Here is a 25,996-nt window from a genome sequence, read left to right as displayed (position 1 = left end):
TTAAACAAACACAATTAATTAAAATTAAAACAACATTACAACTTAAACTTTAAAAAAAAGGAAGAAAAAAAGACGTAATTAAAATTCTAAAAAAATAAAAAATGACATAATTTAATCTTCTCCGCCAAAGTTTTTCCAAATGTGCTCAATTAGATCCTCTTGGAGTTGGGTGTGGGTGTTAGAGTCGCGTGTCCTTGCCCGAATAGCCAACCGTTCTTGTATAGACGGATGCGCTCCACTTCGCGGCGGACTACTTGCGGTTTAGCTTCCGGGAGATTCGGGGTCGAACCAATTTCCCGCATCGGGTCCTTCGTCTCGGACAATCATGTTGTGCAAGATTATGCACGTATACATGATGTCGACCATGCTCTCCATGAACCAGGAACGAGCCGGGGCTTTGATGATGTTGAAGCGCGCTTGGAGAACCCCGAACGCCCTCTCCACATCCTTGCGCGCAGCCTTCTGCTTCTGCGCAAAAAGAGCCTGCTTTGGGTTCGCAGGCCTGCCGCACGTCTTCACGAAGGTCGGCCACTTCGGGTAGATGCCGTCGGAGAGATAGTACCCCATTTTATACAGCCGATTGTTGGCGACGAAGTTGATGGCTGGCGCTTTACCATCCAAAACTTCGGTAAAGAGATCGGACTGGTGGAGCACGTTTACGTCGTTGTTCGAGCCAGAGACCCCGAAGTACGTGTGCCAGATCTAAAGCCGGTAGTCGGCAACAGCCTCGAGTACAACGGTTGGGTGGGTGCCTTTGTGGCCGCTCGTGTAGGACCCCCTCCAAGCCACCGGGCAATTCTTCCATTGCCAGTGCATGCAATCGACACTGCCAAGCATCCCGGGGAATCCGTGCACTTGTTCGTGCAGGTTGAGGAGGAACTGACAATCGTCCGTGCTTGGCCTCCGGAGAAATTCGTCACTGAAGGCTGCCCGGACGCCTCTGCAGAAGTTGAGCAAGCACATGCGCCCAGTGGTGTCTCCGATGTGGAGGTATTCGTCGAATATGTCGGCCGTTTGTCCAGTCGCAAGCTGACGGATGGCTGCAGTACATTTCTGCAGCGTCGTGTGGCTGGGACGGCCAACCGCGTCGAACCCTTCTCGGAAGAACTCTTCCCGGGCGGCCAAAGTATTCGCTACGTGGAGAAATAGCGGTTTACTCATGCGGAAACGGCGACCGAAGTAGGTATCTCCCCAAATCGGGTTATCGCAGAAGTAGTCGCGTACTAACCGTGCGACGGCTTCCTCCCGGTTCCGATTGATGTACTTCCGGGAGCGTCGTGGGGGTGGCGCGGCTTCCTCCGCTTCTCGTCGTCGATCTCCTTCAAGTGATTGTTCCATTAATTGACGCATTTGCTCAAAAGGATCCATTTGTTTGAGTTGATTTAAGATGGAAATTGGAGTGATAGAGAGGATTTGAGATGAATAGACGTGTGTTTGTGTGTAAAATGAGTATGAAATAAGATTATTTATAGAGTAAATAAATAAATAAAATAAAAAAAAAGAAAATAAAAAATTAACGGTAACATTACCGTTTGAAAAAATTTTTTTATTAAAATTTGATTTTTTTAAAAAAAAAATCAATTTTTAAAAAAAAATGAATTATTGCGTCATCCGTGACGACGCCCACTCCCGGGCCAGCGAGTGGGCGTCACGCATGCATCGGGGGCTCGCCACGTCGCCCGGGCGCGTGACGGGCCGGCACGTCCCTTGTCTCGCGGATGCGGGCTACGGGACGGGCTGGGGACGGGCTACGGGACGGGACGGAGGTTGCAACGCGTCCCACGGCGGAACCGTCCCATCGGGACGGAACGCGAGCCGCGCGCGGGACGCGTAGTGGATGCTCTGAGGGATGCAGGTGCTGTTTATTAGTTAAGAGATTGAGTAAAAAGTGCAGTGTAGCCCAGGAATAGTGAAGGGATGAGACGGTCAAGAAACGGTATTGAGACACGGATGTGGATGGCCTGAGCGTGTCTATGAGGCGCCTGTTCCCCAAATCAAACTCGAGCTCATCGGCCGCCCCCGGACCGGCCAACGAATTGATTGATCCGCCCAAATCCGCCGATTTCTCCACCAAGGTGGGGTTCCTCCAGGCTGTCAAAGGCGAATCGACGGTGAAAAACTCGTTCCTGCAGCGATGCTTCGTGGATCTGGTGACCGGAGATTCCCGGGCGAAGCAGAACGCCGCGGCGAGGTTCGATGACATGGTAGGGCAGACGGACTCCTGCCGAGGAGATTCAGGAAGCAGCGGGCGTGGCTGGAGCTGCAGAATGAGTGGAAGTCTAATCGGAAGGTGAAGGGTTTCCTAGCCGGAAGAGTGAGGAGAGGCTACTCCGTCGGCGTCGCCGGTTACCTTGCGTTTCTTCCGGCTCGAAATGTTATTAATCGAAGAATTGGCGGCGATCGGTATGCGATTGAGAGCTTATCCCCTAGGCTAATTTCGGCATTTCCTTTGATTTTCTTATCTCTTATGGCGTAATAATTCATGATGCGAATGATAGTCGATTGAATTGGTTAGAGGAATCAAAACTTGTTTTACTTGATCCTCAGATAAAAAGAGTAACCGCAACTGACAATTCAATGAATAAAATTGGTAAATTCAATCGTGATGAGTAACAATGGCAAGATCCTAACCAAATGCACAATTAATACTTTTCAAACTGGAATCAGATTCCAAAATTCATTTTTAACATAAAGTGTACATTTTCCTCAGGAAGCAGATGAACCCTAAATAAAAACAAATTGGAAAATTCAAGTGAAAAGTATAGTAAATTAAAGCAGCAATCAGCCAAAACAGCACAGTCTGATTCCAATTTATTCAATTAACAACAAAACTCAACGTATCTATCTACTCCTCCTCCCGCTTATAAAAGAAGAAAAAAGAAATTAATATTTACAGCTTCTGTTTGGCTAATCCGAATCGATTTGAAGTTAGGTGGAGAGCATAGAATTGATCAACCGAGAGAAAGCGTAGCGCAGGCGAGGATATAGCCTGAGAGTTTGAGCGCTGGATTCCTTCCACATAGCCTCAATTGTTTCGATGAACAGATTCAAGCTCCTCACCGGCGGGATGTAGAGCGTGAGCGGCGCCGCCGAGAACGCCACCGTGAAGAACAAGTGCAACACCATCGATTCTGATCGTCTTCGTCTTCTCTTTTTCTCGAATTGGGCGGAGAAAAGGGAGAGAGAAATGGAATAGTATGTTGTTATCTGCCTTTGAAATGTGCTACATAAGAAGATGATGGACCCTCCACAAATAAATACTGCTCACAAAAAATAATTTATTATAGTATAGAAAATATGGATTTTAATTTACTAAACTAATTAGTATTGGAGAGAAAAATTGGCTAAGTGTTAGTATTAATTAAAATGATATAGACTCAATAGAAAGAAAAAATTTATTATAAATAAATATAGCTTATTTTTTGATGAACAATCCAAACAAAAAAAACACTATTACTCCCTCCGTCCGTGAAATGTAGTCCAGTTTTATCATTTTGGTCCGTCCGTGAAAAATTGTCAACTTTGCTTTTATTCTATTTTTGGTAAATGATCCCCACTTTCTACTAACTTTTTACATTCACATTCTATTATAAAATCAATATATAAATGTGGGACATTTATTCCACTAATTTTTTCAACTCACTTCTCTTCACATTTCTTAAAACTCGTGCTGAGTCAAACTTAGACAATATTTCATGCACGTGGGAGTATTAATTTATTACTGAATTGAAATTGAAGGAGATAATGAGATTGTAATTAATTTAATTTTGAAGACGGTGAAAGTAATAGAGATTTGTTTTTTGAGAATTTACTGAAAAGTTTGAGAGGACATAAATTGGATCAACTAATCACATCTTAATAGTGGTAAAATGATTAAAAAGGTTGGTGAGACTGACTGAATAAGCTTAGGTGTGAGAGAAAGTTGGCATATGTCCAGAACAAGTATTTTTAATCATTTATTGCCGACTAATATTGTTTTCGAACATTCATCATAATTCAAATTTTCGTATAATAAATTACATCAATGAATATAAATTAAAATGATTTAAATTGATAAAAATGTATAAATTTTGATACTATTGAAAAAATGACTAACTTAGTGGAATGGATCAATTAATTTTATAGTTTTTCGCCAAACAACCCTGAACCCTAATCCTGGTTTGACCTTATTTTTTAAAAGAATTGATAGTATCAAATAATTCCACGTACTTTTTCCAAAGTGTGCCGCCGCCATCAGGTAAAAAGTCGGATGAGTTGGGCCGGGCTAAAGATTGTGCGATAAATTGGGCTTTGTGATGGGCAAATTTGGTAATCTAAATTAATTAGTTAGAGCATCCACAATGTCCGTGTTAGAGCATCCACAATGGGGCGGACACTTCCCGGATGACGCCCGCCCAATATTAAGCCCATCATGCCGACATTGTGTATCTGGCGGGACAAATTGGTATTCCGCCTCCATTCGGTGCATCGCCACCGCCTTCGGGGGATGATTCGCCGGCGGAGTAGTTTTTATAATTTCTATAAATTTGTATTTTAAATTATGTCTTTTTTTTATTTTGCTACGAATTTAATTATGTATTTTTTTAGGATTGTAAGTTGTAATTTTATTTTATTTAATGAAGTGTGTTTTAAGTAATTGAATTTGTTGGAAATAAAAATAAAAAATGAAATTGAATGAACAATTAAGGGATGCGATGGTTAAGATACGGATAAGAGATGGAGGGTTGCAGGTGTTGTCTCTTAGTTAAGAGATGGAGTGAAAAGTACAGTGGGGCCCATGAATAGTTAAGAGATGAGACGGTTAAAAGACGAATAAGAGACAGCGTTGCGGATGGCCTAATGTGATCAGATTGGAAATGGAATCTTGAGTGTTTGGCAATTGAAAAATAAATGGATTGCTTGGAGCCAAAGAATTTCAAAAATATATATATAAAGAAATTGAGAATAATATAAGGAGAATTTGGAAGAAAAATTATAAAAAAGTTTGAAAAATATTAAGGCGAGAAGCTACGGGAATACATATGAGGGAGATTTGATCATACTAACTAAATAAATAAAAATCAGATATTAACATTTTGAATTCATTAAGAAAAACAATGGTTGATTCAACTGCGCCACGACTCATGGCTGTAGCACGACAATTAGTGTGAACCTCGTGTCAGTTGTTGATCACATATTAGAAGTCGAAATTCAAATTCCGGTTCAATTAATTAGTCGGAATCCGAAAAATGGAATAACAAAAGTGAATGAACAAAATAAGTTAGTTACGTAGTTCAGTCAATGTGGCCTACGTCCTTACTCATTATTTTCACTAATATGGTTGTGTATTTAAGTACAGCTGTTTGTCTATTTATGCATTGAAATGGAAATGCTACGTTTGAAACAAATTCAATGTCTATTTTGATGTGATTAAGACTCAGTCAAAAACTCAGCAGTGTATGCTGATCCATCTGAACAAAGAGGCTAGTCCAGAGCCTTTGTCCTAGCGGCAAGAAGCTTAGACATTATTGCATGAGGTGCCGAGTTCGAGCCCTCTTGACATCAGTTGTAATTTCCTCCCTTATATAGGAGTTAATTTAAAAAAAAATTGACAAACTCATAGTTTAGGATGTTTAGATGGGTGATTAACACATGTTGTTGAATCTTTTGAGGTATAAAGTATATGTTTCACCCACTTTTCAGCTATTTTTTAGAGTTAACGAGTTTGTCGGAGTTTTGATGCAAGAACAGGTCTAAAACGGGCAAAACGGAGCGAACGGGCTGACCACAGAAAGTTCGCCCGACCGGGCGATTTTCATATAAAAAACGCCCGGTCGGGCGCAAGCCGAAGAAAACAGAAAGTTCGCCCGACCGGGCGTTTTTCATCCAACAAAACGCCCGACCGGGCGTTTGAAGCCTCATCGCGATTTACCCAGATCGCCCGACCGGGCATATTCCGACTTACAGATCGCCCGACTGGGCGATTTGTCGCTGTTGCCAACTTTGCCTCTTTCTCACTCCGGATATAAAAGGGTTCTCACTCATTTCCAAACCCTAACTCCCACACCACGAATCTTAGCAAGAAAGTAAGGTTTTTAGAGGATTTGAAGTCAAGGAGCTTCCCATTTCCAAGAGATTGGAGGAAGGAGACCTCCCACCATCAATTCCACCATAGGGAGTTCTAGTATCATTTCTATTATGTGTAGCTTTGTTTTCCTTGTTTTTGCTTTTATGTTAGCTTTGACTATGAGTAGCTAAGCTTTTAGTAGGGATTTGGTGAAGTTTGAATGGATTGTATGGATTGAATCTATGGTTGAATGCGTATCTATCTCTTTTGTTGGTTTTGTTGAACCTTGGTCTTTTAATATCTAATTGCTTAGCTACCAATTAGATAAATCTTGTACCTAATTGATGTTATTGAGAAATACAAGATTAGGATAGATGTGTAATCAACAACTCCGTGCATTATATGTAATCGAGAGATGCATAAGCTAGAGAGAGGGCTTGGGTCCGTTGTGCTTTGGAGTCAATCTCGAATTGTATGGACGAGACTCCTACACTAGAGATTGACCCACGTGTTAGATGCACCCGAGAGGGGGTCTAACCGATTATCCCGACTTTCCTAACCGCATTTGAGGCCCAATAGATGAGCATGACCCATAGATGAAATCCTTGATCCATTCTAACGGATCCATTTCCCTATACTTTCCCAATTTGTGTGAAAACCTATCTTTGTTTGTTTGTTTTTCTTAGTTAATTGTCTTACTAGCTTATTTGTTCTTTGATCTTAGTTAAGAAAACCAAAAACCCCTTTTATTAGTCTAGATAGTGTTCAAAGTTACATCATAGTATTCAAACCGGCTTTTAGTCTCCGTGGATCGATAATTTAGCTTACCGCGTGCTACTTAACTCGTACACTTGCGGGTGACGCTTTTGAATACTAAATTAGCACGAGTCAAGTTTTTGGCGCCGTTGCCGGGGACTAAATTTGCTTTTGTGTTTGATATTGTGAAAAGATAGAGAATACTAGTTTAGACATTTTACTTGCTTTAATTATTTAGTTTAGTTTTCTAGTTTAGCTCTATTTTGACTTTGTTTCCTCTCTTGTGTTGTGTAGGTTTTTATGCTCACGCGCTCAAGTCGTTTACCCCTTGAGCCGATTAATTTAGAGATAGAAGCCGCCAATAGAAGAAGAGGAGGACGAAGGAGAAGAGCAAGAGCTCAACATCAAGTTGAGCCAATGGAAAATCCACATGGGAACAATGAGGGAATTCCCCCTCCACCTCCACCTCCATTAAATCAAGACCAAATCATTCTCCAACTACAACAAGAAATGGCGGAGATGAGAAGGGAAAGAGAGGAGGAAAGGAGGCGAGAGGCTCCGGTTAGAGACGCATTTGGGAACGTCAATATCCCACATCCACCCTATGATACAAGGGTGAATGCCAACAATTTTGAGTTGAAGACAGGATTGATTCAATTTGTGGAGCAACGTGTTTTCTCGGGAAGGCCCACGGAGGATCCTAATAGGCACTTATCTAAATTCTTAGAGATTGCCAATACAACTAAGCTTAATGGGGTTCCCGACGATACAATCAAGCTTAGGCTATTTCCATTCTCATTGTCGGGATATGCTAGAGATTGGTTTGATAACCTTGAGCCGGGCTCGGTTACAAGTTGGGACGACTTAGCCCAAAAGTTTTTGGATCGATTCTTCCCTCTAAGCTCCACTCTCAACCTCCAAGCAGAGATCTCCCACTTTAAAATGAAGGGCCAAGAGTCTATGTTCGAGGCTTGGGAGAGATTCAACGCCTTGCTAAAGAAATGTCCCAACCATGGGTTATCTCCGGGCCATCAAGTGAGCCTCTTCTACAATGGATGCTCGGAGTTTATCAAGAGTCAATTAGACTTTGGTTCGGGGGGTTCATTCTTGGACAAGGGGGTCGAGGAGTGCAAGAAGATGCTTCAAAGGCTTGCCTATACTAGCAAGGGTTGGAGCTCGGGCCGAGATAGTTCAATGCCGGTGGCTTCGGTTGTGGATTCGGATGCATTCAATCTTCTCAACCAACAAATGATGTTGTTGAATCAAAAGGTGGATGGCCTTAGTTTGGGAGTGGCACCTATGGGAGAGCCTTTACATACCGTGGAAGATGTCAATTATGTGCATCAAGGAGGGAATCAAAGGAACCTCTACAACTATCGCCCTAACAATGGGGGTGGTAATTACCAAGGCTATCGCTCACCCTTCAATGCACATCCAAACCTTTCTTATGGCAATCCAAACAATGCTATCCAACCACCTCCACCACCTCGTTTCCCTACACCTAGTGGGTCGACAAGTGGGGCCGCTAATGTGCCCACCAATTCTAAACCTTCAAGTGATGATGTCACCCATGAGCTTCTAAAAGCTCTAATGGAGAAGACCGATGGAATCATGACACAATCTACTAAGAGAATTGATAAGGTTGAGACGGCGGTAGTGGAGGTCACCACGAGAATGGGGGCTTTGGAGCATCAAATGAGTCAAATTGCCCAAGCCGTGGGCCAACTTCATCAACCGGGGCAATTCCCAAGCAACACCATTCCTAACCCAAAGGATTGCAAGGCTATCAATTTGAGGAGTGGAACAAGCTATAAGAGCCCCCCTATGCCCGAAAAGGAAGCTATTGTGCAACCCGAAGAAGAAGAGACAATAGAAGTGGAGGCATCAACGAAGAGCCCACCAAAAGATCAAGCCGAGACAATAGTTCCTCCTAAGCCCACGGAAGTTAAACTTCCTTTCCCTCAAATGATGCAAAAGAAAAAGAAGGATGAACAATTTTTAAGATTTTTGGATATCTTTAGGAAAGTTCAAATTAACATCCCTCTTGTTGAAGCACTTCAACAAATGCCAAGTTATGCAAAGTTCCTCAAGGATGTGGTATCACAAAAAAGGAAATGGGGGCACTATGAGACGGTCAACTTGACGGAGAGTTGCAGTGCAATTATTCAAAGGAAGTTGCCGGCCAAAATGCAAGATCCGGGAAGCTTCACTATTGAGTGCACTATTGGAAATTGCTTTGTGGGGAATGCCTTGTGCGATCTAGGGGCTAGCATTAATCTTATGCCATTGTCCTTCTTCAACAAGTTGAATATTGGTAAATTGAGATCGACTAGCATTACTTTGCAAATGGCGGATAGATCGGTGGCATATCCCTCGGGCATAGCAGAAGATATATTGGTGAGGGTGAATGAGTTCATATTCCCCGTTGACTTCGTGGTGTTGGACATGGAAGAGGATAGAATTGTACCTCTTATTTTGGGAAGACTGTTCCTTGCCACCGGGAAGGCCATGATCGATGTTTCAAAAGGGGAACTTACACTTCGCCTCAATGATGAGAGCGTGACATTTTCGATATATGAGGCCTTAAAGAGGCATGATGTGGAACCGGGAGGAAGCCTACAACATTGCAATGTTGTGACCGTGATGGATGAGTGTGTTGGAGGAGTGGCACCGGCCTCTTACTTGGATGATCAATTAGAGAGATGCATTTCTCATTCCATGTATTCTTCTCATTCTTTTGATATTTTGGATGCTAACCCCGAGTTGTTGGAATTTGTAGGTGCTTTGGACTCGGCTAAAGAAATCCCTAGATCACTTCGTCCACAATTTCTACCTCTTAGGAGTGGAAGTGAAGATAGCAATAAAGATGGGGAAAACAAGAAGCTTGAGTTGAAGCCACTTCCACTACACTTGCGATATGCCTTTCTTGGAGGGAATGACACTTTTCCGGTAATTGTATCATCTTCTCTCTCTAGTTTCGAGTTGGATAAATTGTTGAGAGTTCTTAGGAAGCATAAGAGAGCCATTGGGTGGTCCATATCGGACATTAAGGGAATAAGCCCAACCGTTTGCATGCATAGAATTCATTTAGACGAGGGGTATAAGCCTAAGGTACAAAACCAAAGGCGACTAAACCCTATTATGCAAGATGTGGTTAGAAAAGAAGTGTTGAAATGGTTAGATGCCGGTATGATATATGCTATATCCGACAGTGAGTGGGTGAGTCCTACTCAAGTGGTGTCTAAAAAGGGGGGCACCACTGTGGTGAAAGGGAAAAATGATGAGTTGATAGCTACTAGAGTGGTGTCCGGGTGGAGAGTTTGCATTGATTATCGCGCTTTAAATTTGGCCACTAGGAAAGATCACTTCCCCCTTCCATTTATTGATCAAATGTTGGATAGGTTAGCTGGACACGAGTATTATTGTTTTCTCGACGGTTATTCGGGATATAACCAAATTTTGATAGCTCCCGAGGATCAACATAAGACGGCTTTTGTGTGTCCTTATGGTGTCTATGCATTTAGGAGAATGTCTTTTGGGCTTTGTAATGCCCCGGCTACTTTTCAAAGATGTATGATGTCCATTTTTCATGATATGGTTGAGAATATTATGGAGGTTTTCATGGATGACTTCTCTGTTTTTGGTATGACATTTGATAGTTGCTTGGATAATCTAACCAAAGTTTTGCAGAGATGTGAGGAGACCAATCTAGTACTCAATTGGGAGAAATGTCATTTTATGGTCCGTGATGGGATCGTGTTGGGACACAAAATTTCAGCCGGAGGACTTGAAGTGGATAGAGCCAAGATAGTTGCCATTGAGCAATTGCCACATCCTTGTAGTGAGAAGGCCGTGAGGAGCTTCCTAGGCCATGCGGGGTTCTATAGGCGTTTCATCAAAGATTTTTCACATATTGCTAGACCCCTTTGCCATTTACTAGCTAAAGATGTAAAATTTGATTTCACTCTTGAATGTGCGCAGGCATTTGAGAAGCTCAAGGCGGCGTTGGTGAGTGCCCCAATCTTGATCTCCCCCGATTGGTCTCAACCTTTCGAGATCATGTGTGATGCAAGTGATGTGGCGGTAGGCTCGGCTTTGGGACAAAAGAGAGACAAGATATTCCGGGTGATATATTATGCTAGTAGGACATTGGATTCGGCTCAAGCTAACTACACCACTACCGAGAAGGAAATGCTTGCGGTGGTCTACTCTTTTGACAAGTTCCGCCCTTACCTTATTGGGGCCAAAACTATTGTCTTTACTGACCATGCCGCCATCCGCCATCTATTTGTTAAGCAAGATGCAAAACCAAGGCTTATAAGGTGGATCTTGCTCCTTCAAGAATTTGATTTGGAAATCCGAGATAGAAAAGGGTGTGAGAATGTGGTGGCGGATCATCTTTCAAGATTGGAGCATGCTAGTGAAGAGGAAAAATTGAAGTTGGTCATCAATGAAGAATTCCCGGATGAGCATTTGTTTTATGTGGCCAAGGGTCAAGTGGCATGGTATGCCAATATTGTGAACTATCTTGTTGCTAAGGTGATTCCCGAAGGACTTGAGGACTATCAAAAGAAGAAGTTCTTCCACGACGTGAAGTTCTATTTTTGGGACGAGCCTTGTCTTTTTAGAAGATGTGCCGACATGGTGATTAGAAGATGTGTCCCTCAAGAGGAGTGGGAGTCCGTTATTATGCATTGCCACACCGCACCTAGTGGGGGGCATTTTGGAGCTAACCGGACTGCTATGAAAGTGCTCCAAAGTGGTCTATTTTGGCCAACCATCACCAAAGACTGCCAGGACTACGTGAGAAGATGCAACGAGTGCCAGAGAATGGGGGGTGTTTCTAAGAAGAAGGAGATGCCATTGACGACAATTGTTGAAGTCGAGTTGTTTGATGTGTGGGGCATTGACTTCATGGGGCCCTTTCCTCCATCTAGTGGGTTCCAATACATTCTACTAGCCGTTGACTATGTATCAAGGTGGGTGGAAGCCATTCCTACCCAAACTAATGATTCAAAGGTGGTGATTAAATTCGTTCAAAAGAACATATTCACGCGATTCGGCGCACCTCGGGCTATCATAAGTGATGGAGGGTCTCATTTTCGCAATAGGTGGCTAGAGGCGGTCTTAGCAAGGCATGGAGTGAAGCATCGGGTGACAACTCCTTATCATCCACAAGCTAATGGTCAAACCGAGTTGGCCAATAGAGAGATCAAACAAATATTGCAAAAGAGTGTCAATGCTAACCGTAGAGATTGGGCTCTCAAGCTTGACGATGCTCTATGGGCGTATAGGACGGCTTACAAGACGCCAATCGGGATGTCACCTTATCAATTGGTCTTTGGGAAATCATGCCATCTCCCGGTTGAATTGAAGCACTCATCATATTGGGCGGTAAGGCAAATGAACATGGACTTCACCAAGGCCGGCAAGGAAAGGAAGCTTCACCTCAATTTACTTGATGAATTTAGGAATGAAGCTTATGCTAATTCCTCAATCTACAAGGAGAGGATGAAGACGTATCACGACAAGATGATTGAGAGGCGTGAATTCCACAAGGGGGATGCCGTGTTGCTTTTCAACCACAAGTTGAGACTCTTTCCGGGCAAGCTAAAATCTAAGTGGTCGGGACCCTTCACTATCAAGGAGGTCATGAGCAATGGCACAATGGAGCTCAAAGGACCCGATGGAAGCACGTTCAAGGCAAATGGTCAAAATCTCAAGAGGTTCTTTACCAAGGAGCAACAAGACGAAGTCTTTGTGGTTGCCTTGATTGAGTAGTGGAGCTTGCAAAGCGTCGGGCAAATGACGTTAAACAATTGCGCTATGGGGGAGGCAACCCCTAGTAGGTAAAATTTATAGCTTTTGTGTTTTTGGTGTGTTTTTATTTTGTTCTTGTTTTTGGTGTGTTTTGTGTGTTTTAAGTGGAACAGGAGATAGGCTTTGATGGGTGAAAAGCGGACAAAAAACTGGAGAAATGGCGAAATGGACTCGGAATCCAGAAAGTTCGCCCGACCGGGCGTTTTGCAAAGTGCAAATCGCCCGACCGGGCGTTTACAGAAATCAAGATCGCCCGACCGGGCGATGTACAAAATACGAATCGCCCGACCGGGCGTTTGATGAAATCGGGATTGTCCAGAAAGTTCGCCCGACCGGGCGATTTCTTCGCGCGATTTAAAGACGCAAACCAGGTCAGTTTTTACACTTTCAAAACCCTACCCCCATTTCTCTCTCGTTCCTCTCTACTCTCTCTCGCCCCTCCACCTTCAAATCTTCCACTTACACTGATTTCACACACATACCATCCTCCCAATCCATCTAATTCAAGGGTTGAACCGATTAATCGGTTGATTTACTCAAGAACAAGCAAAAAGGAGAGAAATCCGTTTTCTATCACTCTAAGCCCGAAAGGTATGATTTTTTTTTCATTCTTCTCTTACTTATGCTCGGTGTTTAGATGATTATTGGTGAATCGAGGGTTGGAAACTAACATGTCTTTCGTTTGTTTGGAGATTTCTTGACTAATTGCTAGTTAGAGGATGAATTTGGTTTGAATGGTTGCTTTGAGCATGAATTGTGCAATTTCCTTCATGGGTTTGTGGTTATTGAGTGTGGGGAACTAGCATGCTTTGATTTGTTGATGTCTACATAGATGCAATGTTAGATAAGTGATGCATGTTGGTGGAATGTTTGAGTTAAGCATGATTGAGGTTTATTGTTGTGGAAGAGACATTGTGTGACACAATGGGGGGTTGATTCTAGTCTTGATAAATGTATGAATGAGAAGTTCTTTTAGTATAGAGTATGTTTGGGGGAGAGTGTCTGCATTAATGCATCTTTGTGGTTTCTTGTCGAATTGATCTAATACTCTCAATTTTTAGGTAGTGAACGATGGCGCCCAACCACTCTGGAGTTAATTTGAATGCCGAAGAGAAGAAGAAATGGGCCGAACTCTCACAACTACCCTACCGGGTAGCTAGATATCCATGCCCTATCACAATCCGACGGTTGGGCATTGAGCAGTGCTTCAATGAGCTATGTGAAGAGGGGCAACTAAATGGGCTCTTCATGGCACAGAGGAACCCCTCCTATCAGAGGCTTACACTGGAGTTCTTGTCTACCCTTGAGGTAATCATGAACAGGAGGGAGATAGTTGCCATCAAGTTTCGTATGAGGAATGCTGAGTACACAGTGACGATGGCACAATTCAAGGAGATCTTTGGATTTTCAGGGGAGGTGTATAGAGAGCCGTTTAACTTCAGTCACAATGCGAATGACTTCTGGAAGGCCATCACTACCGTTGATGACAACTTCGCCGCCAACAGGGCAAAGGGTTCTCTCATTAGGAACCCAGCCTTGCGCTTACTCCAGAAGGCGTGTGTATGTTACCCCTTCGCTCGTCATGAGCATGGGAGTGTGCAGAGAGACGAGCTCTTCCAGTTATGGACTATTTTGCACAAGGAGGCTCCCTTGAATTTGGGCCACTTCATGATCAAACATCTTGAGAGGGCTTCGAAGAAGAAAACCGGCACACTCTGTGTCGGTGCGGTTGTGTCAGCTATTGCACTTCATCTGGGAGTGTCGACGAGGGGCTTGGTCGCCGACATTGGTGACAACTTGATGGACTTCGGCTTTCTGAGAAGAACAAGGCTGGTCGGAGTGGACCAACGAGGGCAGATATATTTGATACAGAGGGCAGTAGATCATTACCCCCTCCCGGACACCGTCAACACCTATGTGAACGGTCCTTTCCACAAGGAAAACTGGAAGATGAAGGCTGCGGTCCACGAACAAGTCACGGCGGTGAATCCGCGGAACTTGCAATTTAGGGATGTGAGCCCGAGCTCGAGTGTTGATGAAGCGCCCCACATGGGCTTTCCCGAGATCGAGATGGGGGACGAGCAGAATGAAGAAGAAAATGAGGAGGAAGGTGAGGATCAACCGACCTACCAAGGGGGAGATGAAGCCGGGACAAGCACGCAGAGGACACGAAGCCGACAAGAGCGACAAGAGGAGGACTACGGCTCGATCAATGAGAGGTTGACACGGATGGAGTTGCGTCAGCAGGAATATTGGGTCCAGAATGAAGCGCGATGGGACCAGTTCGAAACCAACTGGACCCAATTCACTGATTTCAACAATGCACAATGGGCCAACATCAATGCCCGATTCGATGAATTCTGTGGCCAGTGGCAGCATCCGCCTCCTCCTCCGCAGTGAAGGTCCATGGGAGATCCACTCTCTTTCAAACTTATCCTAGCTTTGCTTGGAATAAGTTTGGGGGGGTGTCTAGTGGATTCCCTCTTTTACCTCTCTCCCTCTTTATTTGATGATGATACCCCGGCCTGTACCCCTATTCTTTTGATGATATTTGATGATGATATGTGGGCATGTAAACTTATGTGGTTTTGTTTCCTTGTTCCACTTGTGTTTGTGTCTTTGTTTTTCTTTTTAGGTTTGTTTTTCTTGTTTCCTTTTGTGTTGAATTATCTCCCTTGGCTAGGATGATAGTAGGGTTGAGAAAAATTGAAATTTGAACGAGTGTGAGACATGATGGAGGAGTTGCCAATGATGATTTTGTGCAAAAACTTTCGAAAACCTTGTTGATATGGCTAAAGAACATGTGATTTTTCATTTCAAATTGCCTAAAGTGAATTACATGGTGCCTTGTCTTTTGCCAAAATGACCTTGTGAGAATTGAGCCTATATTGTTCCTAAATGTGTGATTTATCTCAAACATGTCGTATGTTTCTAGAACTTGCTCGCGATTTCTTTGAGTCTACATAGTGATCATAGAGATAAGGGAGGACGTTAGGCCATCCTTGTTAGCCAAATTCTACTTTTACCCGTTATCATGTTAATAATCTTTGTTAGCCCACTTTGAGCCAATAACCTTTCCTTTGACAAACCATGGGGTTGGATTTCTTGTGTTCTATTTTTGAAAAATCAAAAGGAAATGAAAGTTTGAAAGGGGGAATTAGCAAATGAAATAGAAGCTTATTGAGGTAGAAAAACAAAAGAAAAAGAAAGAAAGAATAGTGATGTTACCATGCAAAGCATGGAGAAAAAGAAAGAAAAGAAATAGAAAAAAAAAGAGAGAGAAAAGAAAAGAAAATTGAAAGTGAGAAATAGTTAATAATTGACATTTATTGGAAAGGGTGTGTGAAGGTTGAAAAAGAGGTGAAGAACAAAAGTGGAATGTTGGTAGATGAGAAGAGTCTAGGGAAGCCTAGAACTAGCTAGATTGGGGAAGAAAGTTGGTGAAGTTGAGCAAGATATTGGGAATTAAAGTCACTTTAGCCGAAAATTGCCTCACCTATCCAAAGAGCCTACATTACAACCTATTGAAAAGACCTTTCGGACCTTATATCTTTAATCACACCATAGTAGAGGAGAGTGTAAATTTCGAGCAAGCCTATGGTAAACTATCCATGTGTTTGATGATTTGAGAGTTATGTCAAGAGTTTATATACTTTGAGAGTGAGTGAAATTTCTAAAATGCACATTGCATTTTCTCCTTGAGAGGGCAAATTGGCAAGGTTGAGCACATGATAGTAACTTGAAGCTATATTTCATAATACTTTACATGCATCCGAGGCCATTGATACTTGTCGTATTTTATTTCTATTGAGGCAATGATGACACTCCACATCCTTGCATGAGTTTGTATGTCTTGTTTCTTTCTTCTTGTTCGAGGACTAACAAATGTTTAAGTTTGGGGGAGTTGACAAACTCATAGTTTAGGATGTTTAGATGGGTGATTAACACATGTTGTTGAATCTTTTGAGGTATAAAGTATATGTTTCACCCACTTTTCAGCTATTTTTTAGAGTTAACGAGTTTGTCAGAGTTTTGATGCAAGAACAGGTCTAAAACGGGCAAAACGGAGCGAACGGGCTGACCACAGAAAGTTCGCCCGACCGGGCGATTTTCATATAAAAAACGCCCGGTCGGGCGCAAGCCGAAGAAAACAGAAAGTTCGCCCGACCGGGCGTTTTTCATCCAACAAAACGCCCGACCGGGCGTTTGAAGCCTCATCGCGATTTACCCAGATCGCCCGACCGGGCATATTCCGACTTACAGATCGCCCGACCGGGCGATTTGTCGCTGTTGCCAACTTTGCCTCTTTCTCACTCCGGATATAAAAGGGTTCTCACTCATTTCCAAACCCTAACTCCCACACCACGAATCTTAGCAAGAAAGTAAGGTTTTGAGAGGATTTGAAGTCAAGGAGCTTCCCATTTCCAAGAGATTGGAGGAAGGAGACCTCCCACCATCAATTCCACCATAGGGAGTTCTAGTATCATTTCTATTATGTGTAGCTTTGTTTTCCTTGTTTTTGCTTTTATGTTAGCTTTGACTATGAGTAGCTAAGCTTTTAGTAGGGATTTGGTGAAGTTTGAATGGATTGTATGGATTGAATCTATGGTTGAATGCGTATCTATCTCTTTTGTTGGTTTTGTTGAACCTTGGTCTTTTAATATCTAATTGCTTAGCTACCAATTAGATAAATCTTGTACCTAATTGATGTTATTGAGAAATACAAGATTAGGATAGATGTGTAATCAACAACTCCGTGCATTATATGTAATCGAGAGATGCATAAGCTAGAGAGAGGGCTTGGGTCCGTTGTGCTTTGGAGTCAATCTCGAATTGTATGGACGAGACTCCTACACTAGAGATTGACCCACGTGTTAGATGCACCCGAGAGGGGGTCTAACCGATTATCCCGACTTTCCTAACCGCATTTGAGGCCCAATAGATGAGCATGACCCATAGATGAAATCCTTGATCCATTCTAACGGATCCATTTCCCTATACTTTCCCAATTTGTGTGAAAACCTATCTTTGTTTGTTTGTTTTTCTTAGTTAATTGTCTTACTAGCTTATTTGTTCTTTGATCTTAGTTAAGAAAACCAAAAACCCCTTTTATTAGTCTAGATAGTGTTCAAAGTTACATCATAGTATTCAAACCGGCTTTTAGTCTCCGTGGATCGATAATTTAGCTTACCACGTGCTACTTAACTCGTACACTTGCGGGTGACGCTTTTGAATACTAAATTAGCACGAGTCAACAGTTGTAATTTCCTCCCTTATATAGGAGTTAATTTAAAAAAAAATCTGAACAAAGAGGCTACTATATTTCTGTGGGGCCATTTGCATTTCATCGCATACTGAATTTATATTTCTTTTGGAAAGTCTTGTTGAGACTTTTCAATTAATTGACTCGTGGAATTCAATCAATCTCACAATTTCAACACGGTATTAATTCATTTTTTCAAGCATTAAAACTTTATAGATTATCAAAAGAATAATATTAAGATCAAGCTTGTCTATCTTCTTGGAATTAGACTTAGACAAGTTTGGTAATCAAAATGAAAATGCCCTCACTATTCCTGATCACCGCGCTCTCCCTCCACCTTGCGACGATGGTGGCAGGGCAAGGCATGGCAAGGCACGTCTCTGTCGAAGCCGGGCTGCAGGGAAAAGTGTGGAAACGTCGTCGTTCCATATCCTTTCGGCATTGGAATGAATTGCAGCGCTGACGCACCTTTCACGATTGGCTGCAACGAAAGCTTCAATCCCCCGAGACCATTTTTTATGGTGCAAACAGGGTTCGAAGAATTGGTAGATATCTCGTTGGCCACCAAAACAGTTAAGGTGATGCAGTCCGTCTCTCCTCTCAATTGCTCTAAAGATAATAAGATGCGGCAGCTGGCGCAGCCCATGGCTGCATCTTACGCCACCTTCTCCAGCATCTACAACAGATTGGTCGTCGTCGGCTGCCAGAACGTCGTTTCTCTGCTCCCTTCCAACGGAGAATGCAACCCCATCTGCGCACTCTCATCCACCTGCGAAGGAATGAACTGCTGCCAGAGAGAAATCGAGTTCTTCTACAGAAATCCCAACGTCGATACCAATGCTTCTCTCACCTGCGGTTATGTGTTCATGACTGATCAACGAATATGCTAACCACACCGACTTACACAACATGACGGAGCCCAAAAACTTTTCACCCCATCTCCGCACACCTTTAGTGCTTGAGTGGGAGTTCGAGATATCCAATGCAACGACGCTGCCTGGGGTTCAATGCGAAAAAAATGAGTTTCCATTTTTCTTGTTATATGATGGACAAAACATGAGCACGACCATATGTTCTTGCAAGCCTGGTTATCAAGGCAATCCTTATTTGAGCTGCGAGGACGTAGACGAGTGCCGGAATTCGTCATTGAACAAGTGCCAAATCGGGACTACATGTGTCAACACGGCCGGTTCATTCTTATGTCAAGTTCAGGGTGATAGCAAAGGAGCCAAGATGAACACAGTAATCATCGGTATCAGCTGCGGCTTAGGTGGGCTGGTTTTGCTCGGAGGCGCGTTGGTGTTTTCCAAAATCGTGAGGAAGAGAATCCAAGCCAGCCGTAAGAAGAAGTTCTTCAAGCGAAATGGTGGATTCTTGCTGCTGTCTTCTACTAATAACACCGCCGAGAATATCAGATTCTTCAACTCCAAAGAATTGGCATTGGCCACAGACCGTTACAATGATAATCGCGTACTTGTTCGTGGCGGGCAAGGCACTGTCTACAAAGGAATGCTACCTGATGGAAGAATCGTCGCGGTGAAAAAATCCGAGAAGATGGATGAATCCGAGGTTGGAGCATTCGTGAATGAGGTCACGATACTGTCCCAACTCAATCTTAGGAATGTGGTGAAGTTGCTAGGATGTTGTCTGGAGACCGAGGTTCCTCTTCTCGTCTACGAGTTTGTTCCAAACGGTACTCTCTTCCAACACATCCACGATCTAGGCAACGAGTTCCCTTTGTCATGGAAGATTCGTCTCAGAATCGCAGCAGAAGTAGCAGCTGCTCTTGCTTACCTGCATTACTCTGCATCGGTCCCTATCTATCACAGAGATATCAAGTCGACCAACATACTCCTAGACGAGAAGTATCACGCCAAAGTGTCGGATTTTGGGACCTCGAGGTCGTTCAACGTGGATCAAACTCACGTGACCACGCGAGTGATGGGTACTTTCGGATACATGGATCCCGAGTACTTCCAGTCGAATCAGTTCACAGAAAAGAGAGACGTTTACAGCTTTGGCGTGGTTGTGGTGGAGCTTCTGACGGGGGAGAAAGCAGTGACTGCAGCGGCTAAGGAGGAAGGAGGGAGGAGTCTGGTCGCGCAGTTCTTGCACTCGATGCAAGGAGATAAATTGTTCGACATTCTTGATCCAGAGGTGGTGAGAGAGGGTGGGGTGGAAGATGTTGTGGCGGTGGCGAGGCTTGCTCGGAGATGTCTGAGTTTGGACGGAAAGCAAGGGCCGACGATGAAGGAAGCGGGGATGGAGTTGGAAGCCATCCAAATGGGGAAACTAGTCTCGAATCTGCAAACTTGTGATGAAGAAACAGAGCCTGCAATGTCAATTGCAGTATATGATTCTTTGTATACCTCAGACACCACCGGTTTCAGCACAGCTACAGATTCATCAGAGTTTCCTTTTCTGTCCAGGAGTTCATGAGCCTAAGAATTGACAAAATTATGGGTTTTGTAAAAACTTTAGTGTGTATTCTAAATTAGGGAGTAATAAATAAAGGTTGGGTCACAAGTCACAACTTATATTCATATGTGACATATATCTATAGTAATAAGCATTCCATTCAATTTCTTCATCACAAAACATCAATTCCCAAACCATTAGAGCATCAGCAGTGGCAGACGTCACTGCGGAATTCCCACCGGCGTGCGGGAATTCCATGGCGGACGTCCGCCATCGTGCGTATCATGCACGGATACGGAATTCCCGTGAGGAATTCCGCGGGAAATTCCGTGCGGACGTCCGCCATTGCGTTGACTCCCACGGACGTCCGCACGAAATTCCCGTTTATTGCATTAAATGTTTTTTTTCGGTTCCTATAAATACATCCCGTTGAACTTCACTTCATTCGCACCACTTGTATTAACAAGTTTTTCTCTCTCTAAATTTCTTTTATTTATCCGTAATGGCCGGTAGTGGTAGTGGTTGTGGTAGTGGTGGTGATGGGCATTATGAACACATGATGCGGTTGATTCACGCACGTGTGCGGGATGCCGCAGAGAGGGATGAACAAGCGGCCTCGGCGCCGGCGGTGCCTCGACCCATCCACCGTCGCACTATAGTACCCCGAGACCACCTCGCTGCCCACCGTAGATTGTACGCGGATTACTTTGCGCCGGAGCCACGGTTTAGGGAGAACCTATTCCGGCGATAGTTTAGGATGCATCATCCGCTCTTTCTGTGTATCGTGGGCGCTTTGGAGCGTCGATACGGGTATTTCAGGGTGCGGGAGGATGCGGCTGGTAAACCCGGCAACACGCCGATTCAGAAGTGCACTGCCGCAATCAGGCAGCTGGCATACGGAGGCGCGGCCGACATGTTCGACGAGTACCTCCACATCGACGAGACGACTGCTCGAGAGTGTCTGAAGTATTTTTGTCAGGGCGTTGGGGAGATATTCGGGGATAGGTATCTTCGGAAGCCTACCCCCCCGAAGATTGTCAGGCTCTGTTGGATATGCACGAGAATCAGTACGGGTTCCCGGGGATGTTAGGCAGCATAGATTGTATGCACTGGTAGTGGAAGAACTGTCCCGCTTCCTGGAAAGGGATGTACACTATTGGTTTCAAGGTCAAGAATCCCACGATGATCCTTAAGGCGGTAGCTGACTACAGTTTGTGGATTTGGCATGCCTATTTTGGAGTAGCCGAGTCGAACAACGACATCAACGTCCTCCAGTCGTCGCCCCTTTTCAACGACCAGTGCATGGGCGTCGGTCCGGCCGTCAGCTTCGTCGCCAACGGCAACCACCACAACATGGGCTATTATTTGGCGGATGAGATATACCCGATGTGGCCCGTCTTTGTGAAGACGATCAGGTGTCTAGTAGATGAAAAGAACATATACTTTGCGCAACGTCAGGAGGAAGCGCGCAAGGATGTGGAGCGGGCATTTGGTGTGCTCCAAGCTCGATGGACGGCAGTGAAGGGTCCAACACGGCTGTGGTACGTTGACAGCATCGCCGACATCATGTACGCATGATTGTCGAAGATGAAGGTCCACCACTGACTGATTGGGCCAACGATGATGCTGATGTTGCGGGTCCAAGCCACGGCGTGGTCACCAGCAATGTACGCATGGGGATACCCCATGACGAAGTCAATTGAGTCCGTGCATTTGCCGACATGCGCCAAAAACAAGTCCATGTTCGACTCCAGAACGATATTATTGAAGAAGTATGGCAGCGGAGAGGTCGTCGTTGAAATGTATTTTTTTAATTTGGTGAAATGTACTTTTCTTTTTTTAATGAAATTTTTTCCCTATTTGTGTCGAAATTTTAATTCCGGAAATTGTTTAATTCCGGAAATTGTTTAATATGTGAATTTGTGAATTTTTTTTAATGTGGGAATTCCGTCGGGAATTCCGCAGGGGAATTCCGCCACTATGCAGTGAGAAGTCCGTATGACGTGGCAGTGCAGTGGGAAGTCCGTATGACGTGGCATGAGGTGTTTTTGAGAATTTCGCGGGGAATTCCGCCGGGAATTCCGCGCCACTGCTATGCTCTTATACAACTCCTATACTAACCATTATTCGACCTATAACTTCCTGAGAGATTATGCATAGGGTCATGGTCTCCTTCACTAGTTCTTATTCAAACCCACTACATTAATTCCTGATGAAGCATAAATGGGTTCAATTTAACTTAATCAAACCAATTTAGCAAAAAAATTCCAGCCCTAGGTTTTAATTCTTTTCCCAATTTCTTCAAGTTCCCAATGGTCTATCAATAATTATCAAAGTAAAACCCCATTTAAAAATAAAGAACTAGCTATGTGTCATGTGTGTATGTGTCAAGTGTATACAGAGAGAGAGAGAAGACCGGACCTATATACAGACGCGGCGGTCGGAGTCAGTGGTGCAGCGACGGCGCAACGGTGTTGCGGCGATGACGAAGATAATGTTTCTTCAATAACGGTGGTTGCGACTTGCGACGAAGGAATGTGACTTTGACTCCCAATTTTGTTATTTTCGTCCAATTAATTTCTTCAATAATGTTTCCAAAAATAATCAAGTAGAGCTTTCAATAATTTCTCAAAAATTCGTCACTTCTATTTAATTCCAATTATCTTTGAAATTTCAATACATTATATTAATGCGTTAATTATAATTCGTTATTTTCAAAATTAAGTTATTTCTAATAAATTTTCAAATATTATCAATCCATATTACTCCCACAACTTAATAGAAATATTGCCAATTAAATCACAACTTTCTTTGACTTTTATCAATCCCACAACTTACAAAGTTAGGTAATTGAATTATAACTTATCACATTTATGCCATTGTCTCATAACTTTAAGATTTTTTGGCAATTACGTGCAATCATTTAGTGGCATGGCATTTATGTTGCCTTATTTAATAACATGGAATTACGATGTGGAATTTCTCCTATCATCGGGTATTATTGATTTAAAAGAATGATGTCGCTCTTCATTCTCAACAAATTCGCCTTAATACTCGTCAAATCTATTCATTCTCACACAATTGAACCCTAATTCTCTTAAATAAACGATGTTATATCCACTTAGGAAAACACCAGCATTCGTGTCATCACATAATACCCGGAAATTTTAGGCGGGCACAATTGCAAAAGTATGATAAGTTATGATTTAATTAGCTAACTTTATAAGTTATTAGATTGACCGTCAATCGATAGTTGTGATTTGATGGGCAATTTTCCTTAGTTACTATAGTAGTACTATCCTTCAAGATCTCAATAAACTACTTTAAAAAAAAACAAATAATCTGATAATAGAGTGGTATTATTTATTCTTCTTAAATTTTACAAATAATTAATCATTTTCAATATCGAGATATATTAGGTACACTACACCTTCTCAATGTAAAACACAACATAAATCACGGCCCTTAGATCCTTTGATTGGATGGTTTTGATAATAATAGTCGAGCTATATTATTAGACTAAAAATCTACATTATTAGACTGAATATCTATATTATTATACTAAAATGTTACATCATTATCCGAGCTACATTATTAAGCTAAATATCTACTCCATTTGTTCCTTGTTAATAGAGGCATTCTTTTGGGCACGGAGATTAATGATAGTTTGTTAAGTGGATGCTAAATAAAGTAGGAGAGATGAAGACAGAATAAAGTAAGAGCGAGTGTTACTTCGTGACGAAAATAGAAACGATTCAATTATCTTGGAACTTCTCAAAATAGAAAAATGACTCAATTAATAAGAAACGGAGGGAGTGCATTATTAGATGACACGTGGAATTAATCTAACCGTTAGATCACAAGATCTAATGAACTGAAGTGTTTTATGTTTTACATATATTTAGCGTTAGGATATGATTACATTGATCCTAAATTAATTTAATTTAGCGTTAGGATATGATTACACTGATCCTAAATTAATTTAATTTTGTAAAACGCTATCCGTAATATTTTTCCGAGTCCATAATATGATTAGTAACTGTTTTGCGTTGCATGTACCTTAGGTAATATTTATAAAATCAAACAAAACTAAAATTGAATAAAAAAAATAGTAGGATTACTGATAAATGTTTTAAATCGGGCCTATTGGCCCAAATTTTCATCCCATAGATCTTGTAATTTGCCCCGTGAAATTAGAACCCATTTTCACATAAATGGGTATTCGAGGATCAATTTTGCTAAAATCCCCAAATACAATAACCAAAAAATATCCCACGTAATTTAATTATAGCTTTGAACGTAAAAATATTTTAATTTATAGAGCACGGTCTCCTTGTTAATGACGAGATTTCCCCTATATGGAAGAATCGATTTTAGCATAATTTTGTCAGTTCTCTATGTTAATTACAAAATTTCTTTTCTTGACTTTCCTTTTTAAGCCTTCAAATTATACAATTGCCACGAGTATTGGTACACTTAAGCCTCTAATATGATCAAAAAAATACGTGTGTATATATCTAATACTAAAAAAAATTTAATATTTTATATAAATTGTTATTATCAAAAGTCTTTATCATTTCAAAATATATACACAAATTATTCTCTCGATATATCAAATTTAATGTTAAAAGATGTATAGCTCTGTTGAAAAAAAATTATATTTCTACCTGGGACATGAAGTGTGCTTGTGTGAGTGATAAACAATCTAAAAATAAACCGTGCTTACTTCAATTTCAATGATTTAGGAAACGACAAGGTAAGGATAAACGAATAGCGACAGATTAATTACTTTTACCAAATTCTCTTATTTATAGTAATCCTTTGTCTAATTTTTTTAGTTAAGTGTACATTGGTGTGTCAAAAAGTTCAATCATTATGTTCAAGTTTTTGGTGGTTTTTTCACATGCATTAGTCAAGAACCAAGATAATCAAATACCTAAACAACACACAGTAACCATATTTAAGACATGACTTCACTTGACTTATGTTTGCCACAACAAGAAATTTCAATAATGTAATCGGACAGGTGTCGGATTATGAGAGGCCGCAGAGTGTAGCTAATTCATTTTTTATGTAAATAGTTAATAAAACGGAAAAAATAACCCACCGCTCAGGTAAAAGCTTTTACTGTTTTCATTTATTAGCAGCCCCTAAACCACGTTTTCGAGAATGTTAAATATTAGCACGGCTCTAATTCTTTTCGAGAAAAATAAACATAAATATTAAAAGATAATTAATTTATAATTTTGATATTTTATAGTACGAAAATGTTAGTAAATATTAGCACTCAATATTTATTTTAATTATAACAATAAAAATGCTCCATAAAAAATCTCAACCAAATTGACCATAAAATTTGCAGAAACGTTGAAATATTTATGGGACAAAAATCTTTTGATGACTTGTATTTAAGCAAAAAATTTGAACGTTTAATATTTTTTATAATTGCCTTGAAATTGATACTCCTTCCGACTTTGAAAATTTTCATATTTTATTATTTTGAAATGTTCGCAATTTAAAATTCTACTTTTTTTTTCAATTTAGATAAATGAACCTTACAATTCAACTAACACTTGCACTCACATTTTATTATAAAATTAATATATAAAAATAGAATTCACATTCTACTAGATCATTTTTTTCATTTTTCTTCATAAAATCAATCAATTTCTTAAAGTATGTGTCGAGTCAAA

At 41.8% G+C, this 25,996-nt stretch overlaps 4 protein-coding genes and 1 non-coding gene across 7 annotated transcripts; 4 read left to right on the top strand and 1 right to left on the bottom strand.

Moving 5' to 3' along the window:
- The first annotated feature begins 1,973 nt into the window (after positions 1-1,973).
- On the top strand, positions 1,974-2,294 carry LOC121807992. Its single transcript, XM_042208323.1, has one exon. It carries the CDS (start codon positions 1,974-1,976, stop codon positions 2,292-2,294), a length of 321 nt encoding a protein of 106 aa, XP_042064257.1.
- Positions 2,295-6,138: 3,844 nt separating this feature from the next.
- LOC121806636 lies at positions 6,139-12,765 on the top strand. 3 transcript variants are annotated; one of them, XM_042206752.1, is made up of 3 exons: positions 6,146-6,163; positions 7,097-9,751; positions 10,493-12,765. In XM_042206752.1, exons 2-3 carry the CDS (start codon positions 7,103-7,105, stop codon positions 12,581-12,583), a joined length of 4,740 nt encoding a protein of 1,579 aa, XP_042062686.1. In that variant the 5' UTR covers positions 6,146-6,163; positions 7,097-7,102; the 3' UTR covers positions 12,584-12,765. The 3 variants fall into 3 exon arrangements, with proteins under 3 accessions (XP_042062687.1, XP_042062685.1, XP_042062686.1); XM_042206753.1 differs by having other exon boundaries at positions 6,139-9,751; positions 10,784-12,765; XM_042206751.1 differs by having other exon boundaries at positions 6,139-9,751.
- Positions 7,715-7,821, bottom strand: LOC121810150. The gene has a single exon (XR_006052408.1). It is a non-coding gene; the product is annotated as a small nucleolar RNA R71 (small nucleolar RNA).
- A 185-nt stretch (positions 12,766-12,950) lies between the features above and the next one.
- Positions 12,951-15,226, top strand: LOC121806638. Its single transcript, XM_042206754.1, has 2 exons — positions 12,951-13,213; positions 13,684-15,226. Exon 2 carries the CDS (start codon positions 13,694-13,696, stop codon positions 15,020-15,022), a length of 1,329 nt encoding a protein of 442 aa, XP_042062688.1. The 5' UTR covers positions 12,951-13,213; positions 13,684-13,693; the 3' UTR covers positions 15,023-15,226.
- Positions 15,227-18,204: 2,978 nt separating this feature from the next.
- LOC121807988 (wall-associated receptor kinase-like 22) lies at positions 18,205-20,324 on the top strand. The gene has a single exon (XM_042208321.1). The coding sequence runs from the start codon at positions 18,795-18,797 to the stop codon at positions 20,322-20,324; it is 1,530 nt and encodes a 509-aa protein (XP_042064255.1). The 5' UTR covers positions 18,205-18,794.
- The last annotated feature ends 5,672 nt before the right edge of the window (positions 20,325-25,996 follow it).

This window comes from Salvia splendens, chromosome 6 (assembly GCF_004379255.2).
Source record: "Salvia splendens isolate huo1 chromosome 6, SspV2, whole genome shotgun sequence".
Taxonomy (NCBI): domain Eukaryota; kingdom Viridiplantae; phylum Streptophyta; class Magnoliopsida; order Lamiales; family Lamiaceae; genus Salvia; species Salvia splendens.
Note: the sequence above shows the minus strand (reverse complement) of the source record. Positions and strands in the feature narration are given on the sequence as shown.

Excerpts from the sequence above, each read along its gene's own strand:
- LOC121807992 (XM_042208323.1), top strand. The coding sequence starts at position 1,974 with ATGAGGCGCCTGTTCCCCAAATCAAACTCGAGCTCATCGGCCGCCCCC.
- LOC121806638 (XM_042206754.1), top strand. The coding sequence starts at position 13,694 with ATGGCGCCCAACCACTCTGGAGTTAATTTGAATGCCGAAGAGAAGAAG.
- LOC121806636 (XM_042206751.1), top strand. The coding sequence starts at position 7,103 with ATGCTCACGCGCTCAAGTCGTTTACCCCTTGAGCCGATTAATTTAGAG. Across the intron at positions 9,752-10,492 it reads GAGGGAATGACACTTTTCCG|AGATGTGAGGAGACCAATCT; the intron begins GTAATTGTATCA and ends AAAGTTTTGCAG.
- LOC121807988 (XM_042208321.1), top strand. The coding sequence starts at position 18,795 with ATGACGGAGCCCAAAAACTTTTCACCCCATCTCCGCACACCTTTAGTG.